At 34.5% G+C, this 19,946-nt stretch overlaps 1 protein-coding gene across 5 annotated transcripts in view; it reads right to left on the minus strand.

Annotated features, from left to right (window-relative positions):
• Positions 1 to 19,946, minus strand: part of Rpap2 (RNA polymerase II associated protein 2) — a 92,322-nt gene that overhangs the window by 33,578 nt on the left and 38,798 nt on the right. For 4 of the 5 annotated variants that reach the window (XR_007351703.1, XM_015500888.2, XM_048814459.1 and 1 more), the window contains one exon: positions 11,125 to 11,193. Coding sequence is in view for 4 of the 5 variants with exons in the window: in XM_015500888.2 (XP_015356374.1) it covers positions 11,125 to 11,193 (69 nt within the window). In the remaining variant the exon portion in view is untranslated. Of the gene's footprint in view, positions 1 to 8,412; positions 8,858 to 11,124; positions 11,194 to 19,946 lie in introns of those variants that run through there. The other variant, XM_048814458.1, reaches the window with a different exon arrangement.

Genomic DNA, 19,946 nt, shown 5'->3' on the forward strand with positions numbered 1-19,946 from the left:
CTGGTTTTCCTTCCATTCGTCAGCTCTTTTTCCACATTTTTAAACTACTTACGGGGGTACCATTTAACTGTTTAATATGCCTGAATATTAAACTGAACGGGAAGAGTCTCAATACTTCCAGAACAGGTGTAAGACCAACTGTAATATTTCCAATTAGTTCATCTAACCTACTTCCCTAAAGGCACTAATACCTCCCAGCCATCTACCTTTAATATCTTGAAGTTGTCTTTGATTTCTTCTCCATTGCTAAACCTTGTAGATTTTAGAGCTATAATGTCTCTCTCCTCATTTCTTTCCCTTTTCTTTTTCGCTGTAATTCCTTTAGTTCATCACCTCATTGTTTTTGTTTAACTAGATAATTACTAGCAGTGGCTTTGGGAAAATCAATTCCATAAATTGTGGGGAGAAAATGCAGAATGCAAGGGATTAATAAAAGGCACTGGAACCACTTAGAGCAGATGAGCGATTCTAGATATTTGAAAGGTAAGTAGATGATAGTCTGAGGTGATGGACAAAGGATAGGTGTGTTTATCTGTTTTGCTTTTTTAAAAATGTTTTTTAGTTGTACATGGACACAATATCTTTATTTATTTTTATTTGGTGTTGAGGATGGAACCAAGTGCCTCACACATTCGAGGCAAGTGCTCTACCACAGAGCTACAACCTCAACCTATCTGTTTTGATTTTTAAAGATGAATGAACACATTTAGGCAGGTAGGAAGGAAGGAGTCAACAAAGAGCAAGGACTGATAGCTTCCAAACTATTCTCATCCATTTAGTCACTCATTCTCTTTTTGTAACTCGGCGATGTTCTAGGCAAAATGCTAAGTATTAGGTTTATAATGGTGTGTAAAATCTGACATAGAACCAGCACCTAAAAATCTTTAAGTCAAGTGAAGTAGGCAAACATTAATCAAGTAATCACACGATTGAACAGAAATCAGAAAAACTGCTAGGAAGAAGTATATAGTGTTATGAGAGCCTCTTTATAGAGACAGTTGATCCAGTCAGGGAAGTAAAGAAGTTTCTTGAGGAGAAAGTTCCTTAAGTTCTGAATGATGAAAGGGAATTAATTAATGAAGGGAAGAGAGCAAAAAAAGAACTGAATTCATGTCCTATTCTGGGAGGGTATGATGAGAAAATTATGAAAGAAGATCAGAGAGGCAGGAATGAGGAGAACGAGGTAGGGAGTCTGGAGAAATAAATAGGGCCTAGGCCAAGCAGGGCCATGTAGACCACAATAAGAGGTTTTACTTTAAGAGTAATTAAAAGTCTCTGAAGGCTGGTGCAATGTGGAAGAGAAGATCAGTTTTGATTCCAGATCTCTGCAAGACTAATCTTCCTAAAGTACAAGTTTTATGATGTTACTTGCTCAAATTTAAATGATTTTCATTCCTCCTGAATTAAGTTTACCTGCCATTAAAAAAATCTTTCTCATAATAAACCCAACCTTTCTTTCTAGTTACCTTGTACTCTTGACTATATCTCTTTTTGCTTTTTTTGAGCTATAAGTGCTTCCTAGGATGCACTTATCTGTTCATTCTACTTCTTGAAATCTTGTTTTTTGAATCCACAATAGCCCACTTCTATAAAATATTTTTATAATCTGAACTGAGATTTGAAGCCCCATAAGAATTTGTGCTTTTTTTGGCATTTAACACATTCAATTTTTTATTGTAATGCTTGTGTACAAGTCAATCTCCTCCTTTACACAACCTCCAGGTAGCTATAAAGTCTATGAGAACAGAGGATTTGTGTAACCTCTGCATCCCTTATGGGGTCTAAGATAGTCTAACCCATAGTGGTACTCAAAAGATATTTGTTGGCTATTTTTTTAGTCCGGTTTCTAAACATTTAAAAAATTTTTACCATTGTATAGGTGGCTGCTTCTACACTGATTTCCAGTTATGATGCTATAGCAAAGTATGAATTTCCTAATTTCAAGGTATACATGGGTTCTACTCACACTGGTTTTCATGCATGACATTAAAGACAAAAAATGTACAAATAAACTCTTCAGAAGAAAAATCAGGGCTTCAAGTAATGTATCTATCTCTCCTTTTTATAGTACTATATCAGAGAAGAAACTCAGGTTACTTTAGAGTACCTGGGTCAAAGAAGTTGTATCAGTGAACACTTAGCATCAGTGGGGTAGGGGGAAAGTAAGGAGTAAAAATGAAAAAAAAAAAAAAAAGAATAAGTTGGAAGAGGTAAAAGGCTCACAGATATAGTGGGGATTCTGTAAGCAAAATGGAGTTTTAAAACACATTTTAACCTTTTAAAAAATCAACTTGCCACCTTTAGTATTATGTTGAAGTAACATACCACTCTACTATTTCCTTTTGCATTCAGAGAACATTCTCATCTTTGATACTGACAAAAATGTCACGTCAACTAAAGTCTTCAGTACAGACTAAAGGAATCTTGGGGATGTTCCTCTCATTTAATTAAAAGTGCACTATGTACTCCTTCTACAGAGTGAGTAGACATCATTTAAATCTATTTTTTTTTTTTTTGGTCAAGCGTATTAAGAAACCTAACAAAGTAAACACTTGGGCAATGTCACCATGAATTTCTATGACAAAATTAAACTGTTTCCTATGCTAAAAATACCGATTTTCATTATCTCTCTTGATATAGTGCATCAGAACTCTCTCTTAACTGGGTGCAATTATGAGCACCTGGGAGGCTGAAGCAGGAGGATCACTTGAATCCAAGAGTTTGAGGCTAGCCTGGGCTACACACTGAGACTTTGTCTCATTAAAAAAAAAAAAAAAAAAAAAAAGGAGAGAGAGAATAGTTTCTTACTTGGAACATCTTATAGTTGAATTTGCACTGCCAAGTTGACTTAATCTGGATTTAGTGCAATCCGTCACAATGCCAATGTAAAATATGAGGTTACATAATTTGTGCAAGGCTACACTGCTTGTTACAGATAAAAACAGGATATTATCCAGAATGAGTGTGAGTTTTAGGGTTTTATGAGATCCATATACAAGTTAAAGATTGGCTTTGGGGTAAGGAAATTACATTTTTTAAAAACCCTCTGTTTAATAAAAATTAATTATACAAATGAAAATTGCCATTATTTTTATCATAGGCACAAAGCTAAAGACCCAAAATTTCAAAAACCAACAGGCATGTAAGGCTACTAAGGACTTCCACGAGAAACAAAGAAAGAAGACAAGAATATACACTGAAGAGGGATGTCATTATAGGTTTTCTAGTTCAGAACTATTATCTAGAAAACAAAGATAAAAACTTTGATTATGACAGCCAAATAAAATAAAATGTTTTTCTTATAACATATGGCTTATGCCCTGATTATGTTTGCATTTAATGCTTTAGGATTACCTATTAATAAGGAAGCAGGGATGCTTTCCATTGATATTTCTAATTCAAAGGAACAAGTTCTTTGTAAATCACTTTGTAGTGATATATTACATGTATGTTTATTTAAGGGGCTGGGTGGTAGTGACTTTAAAACTTTATATCTAAATCCTGTTTGTAACAAGTTTATAGAGCAGCTTCGTAGAGTATTGGAAAAAACTTTCCATAATTGTTGCTATGTGGCAGTTCTCTTAGAATAGTGGATCTAGTCCCTCCCAATCCCAAATGCTGTAAAATTTCAGCAGAGTGAACTGGGGAGGTCCACACACAATGACTGTAACATTCTTACAGTGCCGTCAACAGTAACTGTAAATCTCATGCTTCCTAGCTCCTGGTGAGCTCAGTCATATGTAAAGATGGCACTGGTAGATATACAGACTGGCCCCTGAAATTGAGGTAATCATTGGTGAGGGCTAACTGCTGTTGGCTGCTCTTATTACCACTGCTGCAGCTGCTTGGGATGGACAAAATGGAGAGCACATCTTTTCACTAGTGCAGAGGATGGAACCCCAGCTCTTGAACACTGGTGACTTTTAATATGGATTAAGGCTTGAGGGGACTCTCAACTATTTATGAATTAAAATAAAATGAACATTATACATTTTCCAGGGATAACAGGGGGAAAAAAAATCACTGTAGAAGGTAGGCTTTGATAAAAAATTAAAACTATTATTTCTTTAGAAAGCATCTGAGTCCTATCTACAAAGTGCTGCTGGTTGACGGTAAAGATATTTCAGTTAAAAAAAAAAAGTTTTTTCTTATATAAACTCAGTAATTAGTTCAGGAACGATATAGAAATATATAAGCAAACAAACAAAAAAGGCATTTTTTGGATACTGAGGAATCCAAAGGAAATACCACTAGGTACTGCTGAGATATTATTTATGTAGTCTTAAATTCAAAACTATGAGCTGGGGCATGGTGGCACATACCTGTAATCTCAGCAACTAGGCAGGCTGCCTCAGCAACTTAGCAAGGCTCTAAGTAACTTAGTAAGACCCTGTCTCAAAATAAAAAATAAAAAGGGTTGGGGATGTGGCTCTGTGGTTAAGCACTCCTGGGTTCAATTCTCAGTACTAAAATAGATAAATAACTTTAACACTATGACTTTTTTCTTTTTTTGGCTTAAAGGTACTCATTTTACATATGTTACAGAAACTTTTAGAACATAAGAAATTGATGAAGGTCTAAAATCAATTAGAAGAGAAATATTTAAGTTTGGGGAAAAGTGTATATATAAAACCCTAAAATCACTAGTGAGTGTAAGATGAGATGACTTTTACAGTTCAATCTCTGGAGTCCTAATACACTGCTTGTGGAAATATAGAATGCTGAAGAAAACAGTTTGGTAGTTCCTCCAAATGTTAAATATAAATTGGGCACGTGGCACATGTCTGTAACCCCAGTGACTAGGGAGACTGAAGCAGAAGGATCTCAAATTCAAGGCCAGCCTGGGTAACTTAGTGAGATGGTGTCTTAAAAAAAAAAAAAAAATGGCAAGGGATATAGTTCATTGGTAAAGCGCCACTGGGGTTTGGAGGTTGGTTTGTGTGTGTGTGTGTGACTAAATACAGAGTTATCATATGATCCAACAATTCCACACCAAGATAAATACCCTATATGATCTGAAAATATGTTCACAGAAAAAAATCTGAACACGAATATTTTAGCACCATTATCCATAACTGCCCCAAAGTGGAAATAACCGGAATGACCATCATTGATGAGTGGGTAAACCAATGTGGTATATCCATACAATGGAATATTATCTAGTCATAAAAAGAGATGAAGTACTATTATTTGCTATACTATGAACAAAAACCTTGGAAATGTGTTAAGTGAAAGAAGCCAGGCACAAAAGAGCATGGATTATAGAATTCCATTTATATAAAATGTTCAGAATAGGAAAGTCCACAGAGATAGAGAGTGAGTGGTAAGTTGTCAGAGAATGGGAGAAAGGGAAACTGGAACTCATCTGATACAAAGATTCCTTTTGGAATGATAGAAAATGTTTTGTTATTAGATAGCACTGAATGCACAATACAATGAATTTACTAAAAACCAGTTGAACCATATACAATAAAATGGTAAATTTTGTTTTAATAAAATTCAATTATGAGATTCCATAAATATAAGAAACTATAAAACATAATTTTAATTATCTTTTAGTATGGTCTCAAATACCCCAAATTAAATTTAGAATATTAAAAGAAAGACTTACGAAGACTCCTAAGAACCAATAAATTTCTAAGGAACCACCTCTTTGTTTTTTCATGGTATGTTCACAAATTTTTATGAGGAAATTAGTGATGGGCAGCCTTTAAAAAAATAGCATGCTGAAGTAAAAAGCCTTAGTCACATCTTTCCATTCATGCCTGGTAGCCCTAGGGAAGGGACTCTCCAGAGTATCTATCTGTATGATGGTTACCGAAAGTGGCTGTCCGTGTCCAGTGATGGCTTTTGTTTAGTGATCATGGTCAAGTTGAGTTTGTTTAAATACCATTTCCCAGGACTTACATGCTACTCCCTGAACGACAGGAATACACAAAGCTTTTAGAGGGAATAAACTATTGCACGGTCTCTGCCTAGGAAGCAGGCCACAGTTCACTGGAAACAGCCAGTTCAGATAAATAAAATGAAAGCGGACATTTTTGGAGATAGTCTTGAAAGCTTTCCATTAGAGAGAATCAAGGGCATAAAAGTAGGAATAGATGTATCAATATTAGACTACTACAAGTCACTTTCCCTCCATCTTTTCTGAGTAATACAAAATAAGTATTCATGTCTTTCATCAGATAATTTAAGTAATTCCCATAGAATGCAACACATCTCTCTCTCCACGGCCACCCATGCCAGAATCAAAAGTAGTAGTCTATTTATAAAGGTTCCATATTAAATTTAGGTGAAAAAAGTTACATTTTAATTACAAGTCCTCTTGAAGAAACTTGATTCTCATTTCTGGCACTCGAGCTACACATAGAGGAACTCAGGCAAGTCAATCTGCTTCTTGATGGCTTCTCTTTGGTTTTGGTCTGGACCTTTCCCTAGATTTTTCAGCACTGGCAATCTCCTCTTCTGTTAAAGGCTCAAGAATAATGACAGAGGTCAAAGAACATTGAGGAAGAATAAAAGCAAAGGGAAGAAGGAAAGGAGAGATGGGGGCAGAACTGAGGGGAGGTATCCTGTAGCTATAAAGTCTTCTCAAAATAGCCTGTCAAAATCTCAAAGAAACTATTCTGAATACTGTGACCACAACGAAAAGTGTTTCTTTCCGATATTGTGGGTAAAATGGTAATATGAGAAATATGAAAAAGAATATATGACACAGTATAACACCACATCATAAAATGCATTTTAGTGTAATTTGTTATTGCATTTTCTAATTTGGTACACAAACACTTCAAAATATACATTAACAGGTTGTACACAGTATACAGTTACTTAAGTATTTATAGAAAATGATACAGACACACACATATATACACATTTTAATTAAAAGGCATACATCCAAGACTGTGAAAAGAGCCTAGTATCTTATTAAGGCATATTTATTTGGAAAAACTGATTCAAGTTTGTATTATTTCAACATATTGGCCTTTTCCAGGAATAAAACCTGATATAAGAGTAAAGTATGATAAAGTTTAAGTCAACAAAATTAATTGGTTCTTAATAAAAACAGGGTCAATCAATTTTCACTATTACAGATATTCTATTATGTATAATGAATTCTTGAAAATCCTTAATTGTAACATTTACTGAATAAGAATGAGGGAACCAAAAGGAAAGTAATCCCTTCATTGTAAAATAAATGTATACTGCTTAAACTCTGTTTAAATGGTCTATGTATTCCTGGCTACTAGTTAGGGAATATATAGTATAAAGCTAGGGAATATATAGTATAAATATCAATAAATGTTGCAATCACAATAGCCATTCATATCCCATATAATTATTAAGAAATCTAAATGAAGTGGGAATGAATAATTATGTATTTTCATACGTAAATGCATTTCACTGAGCATTTTTTAAATTTATTTTTTAGTTTTTGGTGGACACAACATCTTTATTTTATTTTTTATGTGGTGCTGAGGATCGAACCCAGCGCCCCGCGCATGCCAGGCGAGCACGCTACCGCTTGAGCCACATCCCCAGCCCTTCACTGAGCATTTAATGATCAATTGTACATACTCTATTTGATCAAATTTCTGAGATTATAATGGTATAAAATTCCCACAATTTTAGTCCCATAATTGTAATTTATTCTGATAAATTATTTGATGTGGCCCAAATTTTTTAAAAGTTCGTTATATCCCAGTGTCCCATATAGAGGAATAACAAAGTTGTTGTTATCCCCAGTGTCCCATATAGAGGAATAACAAAGTTGTTGTTGCTCAATTAAAGTGTTTATAGGTATACTATATATGGGACATTGGGGCATAATGGATTTAATGTTAATACATCTGTGAAAGCATAGTGGAAGTCACCAGGAAAAGATGCTGTGCTACAGAAATAGGTTATTTACTCTGAAGAAAATTCAGGCCCCAGCTTTTTCTGTTGCTTTGGACGCTCATATTTTAGTCAGAATGTTGATCCCTTGGCCTTCCACTAACAAGAGTTAGATTGGAACTACCAAAGCAACATACCAATTACATAGTGTGTGTATATGTATCCTTTTCTAAGTGGATTATATAAATTTTGAAAACAGCTTTCATGCATTAAACATGTTAGTAATCAAAATCTGCAATATGCATATATAAAGAATAATACCATTATTATAGTAGTACTTTTTATGTAAAGTAATTATGTATTCCTCTTCAGTGATTCACAACTACCATTCAATTTTTTTCTTAGGTACAAAGACTTACAAGAATTTTTTTTTTTTTTGGTGGGGGGTACTGGGGATTGAACTCAGGAGCACTGAGCCACACCCCCAGCCCTATGTTGTATGTATTTAGAGACAAGGTCTCACTGAGTTGCTTAGTACCTCTCTTTTGCTGAGTCTAGCTTTGTACTTGTGATCCTCCTGCCTCAGCCTCCCAAGCTGCTGGGATTACAGGTGTGCACCCCCACCCCCAGACACTTGGTTTTTAAATATGAATTTAAAAAATGCCTACAAGTTATGATCAAAAGGATTCCATTGGAAATTTGCAAGTAGATATGAAGGTTTTCTGAATCATACTTTTTTTTTTTAAAGAGATATTCTTTTGTATGCTATATTCAGTCTTAGTGGCAATAAGTAAGGATAAAAAGGGTTAATCCTGCACAAATGTGTTTGTATGTCTCTTTAGGTGTTTAAAGTCTCCATATTTTTCACCATCAGGCTTTTATCCAATGCTGGCCCTTATGCCTGCTTTTTCTTTTCCCAATGACGTTACCTTCTCTAAAAAGTAAACTGTTGCTGGGGGTGTAGATTAGTGGTAGAATAGCATATGGTGCAGATCAGTGGTAGAATAGCATGTGTGAGGTCCTGAGTTTAATTCCCAGCATGGCAAAAAAAAAAAAAAAAGTGTTAACTGTTGGAAGAAAAGAAGGGTGGAAATATAAATTAATATGTTTTAATTTTATCTCTAACTAGTATACTAATAGACACCACAAAAGAGTGATAAAAGGACAAAGTTGAGGATAACAAGAGCTATCAGCTGAGCCATAGGTTCTCTGGAGGACAGAAATATGAAGAGCTAAAAGGGACTTTCTGAAAAAAGAAAAAATAAGAAATAAAACAATACGGGGAGGAGATAGAAGTCTTAGAAGCTGATGATCAAATAATAAGGAGATTCAGTTAGAATCTGAGGCTACAAAATGTGCAAACATAGAATGAAAAGGAATTTTAAGGCGGGCCTGAGGTGTGAGAGAATTATGAGAAAAGAAGATTTCAAAAGCAAAAACCTAGGAAGTACCATCTGCTTTGGTACCTATAGTGACCAAAGATTTAAAAAGGAGTCATAAAGGCCTAAACTGGAAAGAATTTTAGTAGCCCAGGAATTAAAAGGCTCAATGACTAGGAAAAAAGAAGTTAGATCTAGCTGTAGGGGTTAGGATATATTAACGAAAGAGAAGATGAATGACAAAACAGTGTTTACTAATACAACTTCAGTATGTACTGCACACATAAAACAAGCAATAAACCTAAGATGTATACAGTTTGTTTCTTGAATTCAACTAAGCTGTTATTTTTTATGGGTCACTGACCCTTGAAATAAGAGGTTCCCTATTACATTAAAAGTTAGGGAAGTCAAATAGTGCATAAAAGGACTAGCAAAGCTTTTAATATTTTGTGCCACATGGTACCTCTATTAAAATCAAACATTGGAGGTTTATTTTTATACAGAATAATTACATGAATTTAATGTAGCTTTTATTATTTCATTTTCTTTACTTTTTTGTTCCTTGTTATACATTTTGGAGATGTGACAATAATTTAGTACAAAAAAAGTAGGACCTATCATGTCCTTAGTAAGCAGCTGTTCATGAAGATAATATTTCCAGTCACTAGATTAGGAAGCAAGATTCTGAGATTACTGCTGGGCCTAAGCCTCTAACTTGTCAACCAAAAGTTACTTCCTCTTTAGTATAATGAATTGCAGAAGTACAGTTAAACAGTTGTCTATGAGGGTTTATGAGCAGGCATATGATACGGCTGGTAAGCAGAGATACTGGGGTTTTCTCTGCCAGTGACCAAAATATTTACACATTTCATAAAGTAGAAAGAACTTTCTAAAAAATTAATAAGATCTGTTTCACAAATTACCAATTCAACTGGAACACTGAATAGTAGAAATGACAAAAGATTTGTTCTTATGGTTGATAAAAAATTTATATCAGAGCATTCAAGTAAAGTTATTTTCTGTGTTCTGATTTAATGAATCATGTGAGTTGTATCTGGTTGGGTGACACAGATTCTGGTTCACTGAAGCCTACTCTAATGCTTCTCAGCGTAGCCTTTCTTGGGACAGTGAAGCCAGAATAACATGTCAGACTGAAGTAATATCAAAGAAAGATAAAGCAGGGCTGGAAATGCTATGAGGTTGACTCATAACACTTCTTGACCTGTGAATGTCCAGTAAGTTTTTGATGTCCTATGGGCTTTGATGACCTAACAAGCACCAGGCAGCAACAGTAATGCAGTAATGAATGGTCCTCAAAAGATTTTTACAATTCAAGCTGAAAAACACTACACTTATTAGACGGTTTTAACTCGATTGAAAAACAGTCTTAGAAACCACAAGTGGCTTCCTAAAAGGTGAATGAGTATTAAATGTTTTATATATGCTGTATAGTAAGCATTTAGTTCCTTTAAATTTGTTAGATTTTAAAATACACATCAATTTGGGAAAAAAAATCTTTTCTGATGCTATTAAAGTATGTTGAAATAGCATGAGATAAAAATACAGATGTAAAATCATGATGCTCATTCAGTATTAATAAAATGGATTACTGAAAATGAAACTAAAGAACTATTCTGTATTTATTCCACATGGATATGTTCTTCTTTCAAAAGATAATAGTATTTGTGAAGAACAGAGTCCTCAGAAGGAAAGATAAAAAGTATAAAGAGAATGATTATAGCTTATCAAAATATGGTATATCACTTTACATGAAAACTATTTTATCCTATAAGAAAAATATGGCACAAAATAGAGATCTAACATTTTTCCAAGGCAGTTTATCAAATTAGTATATTACTTTGTTTTTCACTAATCAAAATTTATAGTTAAAATCTGAAAGAGTACTTACGATGACAGCAACACCACAGCAATTAAAGTCCATTCCACAGGTTTGTGTATTATATTTCTATTTGTTAATCTAAAAGACAGTAAGATAAAATTTACTCAAATATTTTTATATTTAAATTAGTAAACCTTTTATTTCTGGATAAAATCAAACTTCTTATGTGTCAAAGAAGTACTTTTTCAGCATCTGATAATAACCATCTCAAAAGGAAGTGTTCTAGCCCACTTTTACATATTAATAACAACAATACTGTTAGACAATATGGGAATATAAGAACAATCATGGGAACTAAATTGCATGGTTTATTAAGATACACACACCCTGTAACAATATCTTCTATGCTTTCCCCCTATTGAACATTTTATTAAAGCTAACAAGTAATTCCTCATTTAAATTTTAAGGTTTTGACAACCTTTCCATCTTGTGCTAGTTTAGAGCTGGCAATTAATGCCATAATTCAGAATTTACAGAAATGAGAGTTGGCTTAATAAACTGCAAGAATAGGTCTTAAAGAAAACTTAAGTTTTAAAAAATATTGAGTAAATTCTATCCTTGATGATAATAAAATATTAGTCTTTGTTAGTAATAAAATATTCTGGAGTCATCTTAGTTTCTCAGGAAACATTTAGATATATATCACTAAAAATTAAAAAATGATAACTGAAAATACTGAAGTTTGGTGAGGACAAGAAGAAATCGTACTTTTTTTGGTAAATATTTATTTTTTGGTTGTAGTTGGACACAATACCTTTGTTTATTTATTTTTATGTGGTGTTGAGGATCGAACCCAGGGCCTCGCACGTGCTAGGTGAGCGCTCTACCACTGAGCCACAACCCCAGCACAAGAAATAGTACTTTTAATACACTATTGATATGAGAAATTGAATAATAACTTAGTAATATCTAATGAAGTTGAAAATGCATATGAATAGCCCAGATATAAAGCCTGAAATCTCTCACTTATGCACAAAGAAACGTGTATCAAGAATGCTAATACAATACTGCTGTGAGAGGGGAAAAAAAACAAATTGAGGCATATTTATAGAATATTGACTTATTATAACAAATGACATAGATTTACATGTTTCATTCATAAGTTTGAGTAAAAGAAAGCAAACATGGCATGAATGTTCATATGAATCAATAATTAACAATGCTAGTGGACACATATAAATGTAGCAAAAAGTATAAAAACAAAGACTAGAATGTTGTATAGGTTGCTTCTAGGGAGGAAAGGAGAACGGATTGGGAAGGGGAACAAAGTAGACTTTGTTCTCCTTTGTGCCCTCTTTTCCATCTATCTGAAACTACCTTCCCTCAGATAAATTTCCTTATATCATCTTTGCAGTAAGGTGTACCTGGACCATCCTATTACAACTTGCCCTCTACCTCCTAGCCCAGTACTCCAGATCCCCCTACCCTGCTATATGTATATATTTTTCTTTTCCCATACCAGTTACCACTTTATAACACATTATTTACAGTTTATTTTCTCTTGCTTGATGGCAGTAATTCCAAGTCCCCAGAATAAGAGCCTGGCAACCAGTAGGCATTCAGTTAATATTTTTTGAATGAGCGAATTAACTTATAATGTTTTTATTTAAAAGTACAAATCCAAATCAAATTTTAGAAACTATTAAAATCTATTAACTCTGTGTGGAAGACGTTTTGTTACATTAATCTGAATTTTCTCCACAGCTTAAAGTGTTTCAGAATTATTCTTGTGAGGATTAAATGTACAAAAGACATACATGTTGTCAAATTCAACTGACATTTCTCAGTCTTCATCTTAATCTACCTGCAGCATTTTGACACAGCTGATGACTCCCTTTTTTATGGAAAGATTTCACCTAGTTTCTACTGTTTTGATTTTGTCCCCTCTTATTGACACTTATTCTCACACCTTTTAATATTGGAATGCCCCATGAACTCTGCCCTTAGGTCTTTTCTCTCCTTTATAACACTCTTCCCTTTGGTGATATTGAACAATCTTATAGTGTTTCATGCTGACAACTGTCAAATTTATTTGTCTCTAACTTGAACTTCTCCTAGAATTCTAGATTTCTGTATCTAATGGTCTACTTGACATCTCTATGTGGAGGTCTAATAGGCACTCAAAACAGTACAGGAAAAACTGAGTTCCTCAATATTCTTCTCCAAACATTCCCATTTCAGTTAGTTAAACGCTACCCTACCCTTCCAGAATCTAGTTGTTGAGGACAAAAAATCATGTGGTTAAATTTGACTCTTCACATCTTAAGAAAAAACAGTCATCAAATCCTGATGGTTCTGCCTTCAAAATAGAATCTTATTAGTTCTTAATACCTTCACTCCTTCCATCCTGCCTTCCTTTCTTCCTTCCTAGTTCTTTTTTTTTTAAAGAGAGAGAGAGAAAGAGAGAGAGAAAGAGAGAGAGAGAGAGAGAGAGAGAGAGAATGAGAGAATTTTTTAATATTTATTTTTTAGTTTTCGGCAGACACAACAAATTTGTTTGTATGTGGTGCTGAGGATTGAACCCAGTGCCATGCGCATGCCAGGCGAGCGTGCTACTGCTTGAGCCACATCCCCAGCCCTCTTTCTAGTTCTTAATACCTTCCTTCACTGCTTTCTTTCTTCTTTCTTTCTTATTAGTTCTTAATACCTTCACTTCTTCCTTCCTTTCTTTCTTTTCACACCATTTCTTGACTGTGAAAAATAGCCTCCTAATTGGTCTCTCTGTCTCTATTTGTTGTAATTTTCAACTCAGCAGCAAGAGTGATGCTGTTAAAAATGTATATTAGAGCATGGGATGACATTCTCTTTTCAAAACCCACCAACTGCTCTGTATCCCTCTCACAGTAAAAGCCAAAGAATTACTATGGCTACATGGTCTATACAATTTGTATCACACTTAATTTTTGTCCCACATTTCCCTCTTTTTCTGTTCTTGCCTCTGTTCAATTCTCTAGCCTTACCAGCATCCTAAATATTTTGTTACTCCTTTTTTTGGGGGCGGGGGGAGGCACAGTTTCTACTTGCTATTCCTGTCTGATACATTTTCACAGTTGGCAACAGCTGGCTCATTTAGCTCCTAGTAGTTCTTTACACAAATGTCATCTTTTCCTAAGGCCTTCCATAACCAGACTATTTAAAACTGCAACTTTCTCCCTCATCAGTACCATCCTGTTTCCCTATATCTAGGAAAATAGGAGAATGAACTGGGAAAGGGAAATAGATAATGCCACAGCATAATAATCAAAATAATAATATATTTATTATATTTAAAATTTTATATACTCTACTAGAATGTAAGTTCCATGAAAGAAGGATGCTTCTACTTCTTTATTGTTGTATCTGTAAGAACTAAAACAGAATCTACCTCTAGAAAGAGCTCAAAGAAAGTTAAGCATGGAAGAAAAGTGACAAAAATGATTGAATTTCCTTTTCTACTGTATACAAATCTTCTGGAGTTAATACAGAGTTAAGATATCATTTCATGATTTAAGAATTCATGAAATAATTTAAGAATTCATTTACTCATTCGGCATAAAATTTACTGAGTGCCTTCTGTATCTCACTGTTCTAGGTACTGGGGTAAACACAAATAAAAGGGGTTGGTTTTACTTCAAAGTACTTCTATTAGCAGAATAGCAAAATTTATTTTCTTCTCATGGTTTTCCTTTTGCTACAGTCAAAATAATTTCCAGCATGAATGCTAAATGAATATACTTACCATTATTTGGATGATAATTTAAAAATAAAAATAATATTAGAAAACAGTTAAAAGAATATTTTCAAAATATACTAATTTGAAATCCAAACAGATTTACCAAAAAATATCTTGATTCAGTACCAATTTTATATATATATGTAGATGAACACAATATCTTTATTTTTATTTACTTATTTTTATGTAGTGCTGAGGATTGAACTCAGGGCCTCACAAGTGCGAGGCAAGCGCTCTACCACTGAGCTACAATCTCAGCCCAGTTCCAATGAAATTTATTTATTTATTTATTTATTTAAAGATTTTTTTTAATAGAGAGAGAGAGAGAAGAGAGAATTTTAATATTTATTTTTTAGTTTTCGGCGGACACAACATCTTTGTTTGTATGTGGTGCTGAGGATCGAACCCGGGCCGCACACATGCCAGGCGAGCGTGCTACAGCTTGAGCCACATCCCCAGCCCGTTCCAATGAAATTTAAAGAGGACTTTTGTATCAAAATATAATTTTAATTCAAATCTGAATAAAACACACATTGATTTAACATTGATTACCAAGCAGCTTGTAATGGAACTTGTTTTACACTGTCAGGAAAGCGATGTAACATTCTAGATAACAAACTATTATGCAATTCAGTGGAAAGGACAGCTCTATCCACTAGGGAAAGATTCTTTAAGGAGTGCTAAAAAAGGTGCTTTATGTTTACATCTTAAAATAGGCTTTCAACTCTGGTTGAGAATCATCTAGGGGGCTTTTAGAAATACTAATGCCTGAGCTCAACCCCAGTCAAAAGACAATCTCCAGGGGTGGAGCCAAGAATCTTAGTTGTTAAAAACTCCCCAGGTAATGCTGATGCACAAATGGGTTGAGAATCAGTGTTCTATGAGCTCCTATTATTGATTATCACTTCAGAGAAAAGGATACAGTTATTTATGTGAACTCTTTCCCACTGCAGTATTGACTGAAAGATTTTAACATTACTCCTATCATCAATATGGCATTTTTTCAAAGTTTACTTGGAAACTCTAGCTTACAATTACACTGTTCTGTTAAAATCTGGAGACTTCAAATATCATTCTGTATTCTAAACAAATGACATTTTTCTAAAAGGCAATGAAGCTAACTTAAGTAATTTTTATTAAAGCTATAGACTTTGATCCGCAGGTCCTAAAGAGTAAAGATTTTAAAATATAATATTAAATTGTTTCATAATATTCCCTACCATCATAATACATAATTTTAGGCATTATTTTCCCCAAACCTCTTATTAAATTTCAAGCATATGTAAATTAGAGCAGAATAAGTTCATATGTGCTCATAATTTTGACATTGATTAAATTCTGCCCAATCATTTTTCATCTTCACAACTCCATCTTCAGCACTACCCCTACTAACCTGGATAATTCTGAAGCAAACCTCTGTTATGACATCAAGCACACACTCTACCACTGAGCCACATCCCTAGGTAAATGACATAAATATTTATTCTTCATGTCTTAATTTTAATATCGTTTTTTTTCAGGGAGGGTATCCCTGACAGTACAATACTTTCACCTGACAAGAGGAAATTTCCTGCTGTGAACTTCTATAACTCTTTGTATTATCACAGTCTAGCTTCATCTAATGAAAAACTGAAGTTTAGTATCATGTCTCTTCCATTCTTACCCCAAAGCTCAATTTGATTTAATTAAATTGCCTTGTTCCTCAACTTTTATAAAATTTACTAGCGGCCAAATTCATGTTTTATTGACAAAACGTTTTTTTTAAAGAGCTATACTATATCTGAACATTTTTACAGACAGTAGAATAGAGAGACAAACCTCAATGTAACAATACAGAAGATAAAACCGTGAGATTTTCTTCAAAGCTACTCTAGGGAATGGGGATGTATCTCAGGGGTAGAGTGCATGCTTACCATGTGTGAGCCCTGAGTTATCACCCACTTTAGCACTATTAGCACCATCAAAAAAAAGCTAGTTTAGATTTCCAGTTTAGAAGAAGTTTTATTTTCTTTTTTTGGTGCTGAGGATTAAACCTAGGGCCTTATACTCTGTACCACTGAGATACACCCATGCCTCTAAAAGTAGTTTTAATTGTCTATTATAGTAAGAAAGTGACCAGATAATAAATCAAGGACAGAGGACACTTTCTGTATCAGAGCAAGGGACTCTCACTGAAATATGAATAGACTGCTATAAAAATCTGATTCTATACTATCTGCTATGATTAACTTTTCACCTACCATGAGAAGAGGTAACATTATGTGGTAAAAAGCAAGGGCTCTATAGTTAGACTTGGGGCCAAAACCCAACTACTAGTTGTATGATTTAAGAAAGGTTACTTAACCTTTCATCTGCTCTCTGTAAAATGAAAATACCATTATTTTTTTCAAACTAAATAAAATACATAAATGCCAGTTACAGGTTGGCACATAGTGAAGCCTGTACCGATTACATGTACTGACATGAATCAGACATTATTATCATGGCTGCACAAAAAAACCCAGAAACACGCCAAGTAGTGGTTTCCAACATGAAACACCCAAATTTCTAGGGCATATCCAAGTAAAAATGGGGCAATTCTGCAGTTATTTAAAAAAGAAATTATTCTGATGACATACCTAAAGGAAAAAGAAAATGTATCCATAATGGGACAATCTATCAAAAGCATCAAGTTTCATTGTTTTTACTGAAATGATAACAACTGGATGTGATAACATTAGTTAAGAAAGTGCTGAATATAAGTCCTCATTGGCAGTTAAATGTATTTTTCATTAATAATTTTTTTCTTACAAAGGAAAATTAATTAGTCACTACTTAATAGATAATTTTGTGGTTTATGGTGGAAAACAAAGAGGTCTTTGGAAGTAGGAAGGAAAAATAACTGGAAGGAATCACTGCAATATAAATCTTACTATTATCATGTCCTTTGGTGAAGTTCTAAAATGACTGGCTGCAGAAGGGTCAGAGTAGGAGAATCAACGGACTGGAACGATTTGTAAGGTTTAGTTCCTATTTTTCTGCATTATGCTCTGGAGCAGTGGATTCCAAGAGAATCTCCATGTATGTATGACAGGTCAAAGTACATTCTATTTGTATATAACTAAAAAGAACAAATAAAAAAAAAGGACTGCTACTTTGGTAGCCATATGCCAAACCAACTAAATGAAAATCCTTGGGAAGCTCTAGCACAGGATTGCCTCTTTAGGCCAGAGACCACTGCGGGAGTCCAGGCCCAGCCCAGATCTGCCCACATCAACCTACTCGGGACCCAGGCTCACAGTAGGCCTGGGTCCATCCTGCCACTAGCAGACACCTGCCTGAGCTCAGGCTTTGGCACAGAACAGCCTCTTTAGACCAGCAAACCACTGTGGGAGCCCAGGCCTGGCCCAGATCTGCCCACCAACATACATGGAACTCAGGCCCAGGGTAGGTTGAGTTTGCCATCCACTCCCACCTTGGAGCCCAAACCTAACCCACTTCTATCTTGGGACACTGCAGACATCTCCATAGCCTTCCCCACGCAGTAGTCCCTACCTTTTTGACAACAGACAGGGCCTAGAATCAACTGCATCTCAGAACAGGCAACCCAAAGACAGTGTAAGGCCCACCCTTTCAACCCCATCTTTGTAAGACTTTGTATCCATCTTAGGGTACCTCCACTATTATCTCGAGTTACCTGGGTTATTACTGCAACCATCTTTAGTAGTAGTAGCATACACTGAGGGACACCAGCAAGGTGTGGAAGCCTAACATCAAGGTGAGGTACAGACAATCTGCATGCGTACTACAAAAATATAGGGTAGAAACTATAATATCTCAGATCCACACTGCAAGAAAGGAAGACACACAGACAACATGAAAAAACAAGGGAGGAAAGTGCTCTCAAAAAACCAGGATACTACAATAACAGAAACCATGGGCAGCAAAGTTGATGAAATGTCAGAGAAGGAGTTCAGAAGGTTCATAATTAAAATGATCTGTGAATTGAAGAATGACCTAAATGAGCAAATACAGGCAAAAATTGATCACTTCAACAAAGAGATAAGAGAGCAAACACAGGTAGCAAAAATTACTTCAAGAAAGAGACAGAGACTCTGAAAAAAAAAAAAAGTCAGAAATCTGTGAAATGAAGGAAACAATAAACCAAATAAAAAACTAAATAGAAAGCATAACCAACAGACTAGATCATTGGAAGAAAGAATGTTAGATAATGTAGACAAAGTATACAATCTGGAAAAAAAAAGGTGACCACACAGTGAAGATAGTAAGAAACCATGAATAGAATATCCAAAAATTATGGGATAGCATCAAAAGACCAAATCTAAGAGTTACTGGGATAGAGAAAGGCACAGAGTTTCAAACCAAAGGAATGTACAATCTCTTCAATGAGATAATATCAGAAAATTTCCCAAGCATGAAGAATGAATTGGAAAACCAAATACTGGAGGCTTACAGGACACCAAATGTACTAAATTACAACAGATCTACACCAAGACACATTATAATAAAAATTCCTAGCATACAGAAAAAGGATAGAATCTTAAAAGTTGCAAGAGAGAGCAATCAGATCACGTATAGAGGAAGACCAATTCGTATCTCAGCAGATTTTTCAACCCGGACCCTTAAAGCCAGGAGATCATGGAACAATATATACCAAGCTCTGAAAGAAAATAGATGCCAATCAAGAATCTTATATCCAGAAAAATTAAGCTTTAGATTTGATGATGAAATAAAAACCTTCCATGATAAACAAAAGAATTTACAACTAGAAAGGCTACACTATAGAACATCCTCGGCAAAATATTCCATGAAGAGGAAATGAAAAACAATGATGAAAATCAGCAGAGGGAGGTATTACACTAAAGGAAAAACTAATCAGAGGAGAAACCAAGTTAAGTTAAATACCAAAAATAAACAAAAATGGCTAGGAATACAAATCAAATAATAACTCTGAATGTTAATGGCCTAAACTCACCAATCAAAAGACATAGACTAGTAGACTGGATTAAAAAAAAAAAAAAAGATCCAATAATTTGCTGCTTCCAAGAGACTCATCTCATAGGAAAAGACAAACACAGACTTAAGGTAAAAGATTGGGAAAAATCATACCACTCACAAA

The sequence above is a fragment of the Marmota marmota genome, unplaced genomic scaffold (genome assembly GCF_001458135.2).
Source record: "Marmota marmota marmota unplaced genomic scaffold, marMar, whole genome shotgun sequence".
Classification (NCBI taxonomy): Eukaryota; Metazoa; Chordata; class Mammalia; order Rodentia; family Sciuridae; genus Marmota; species Marmota marmota.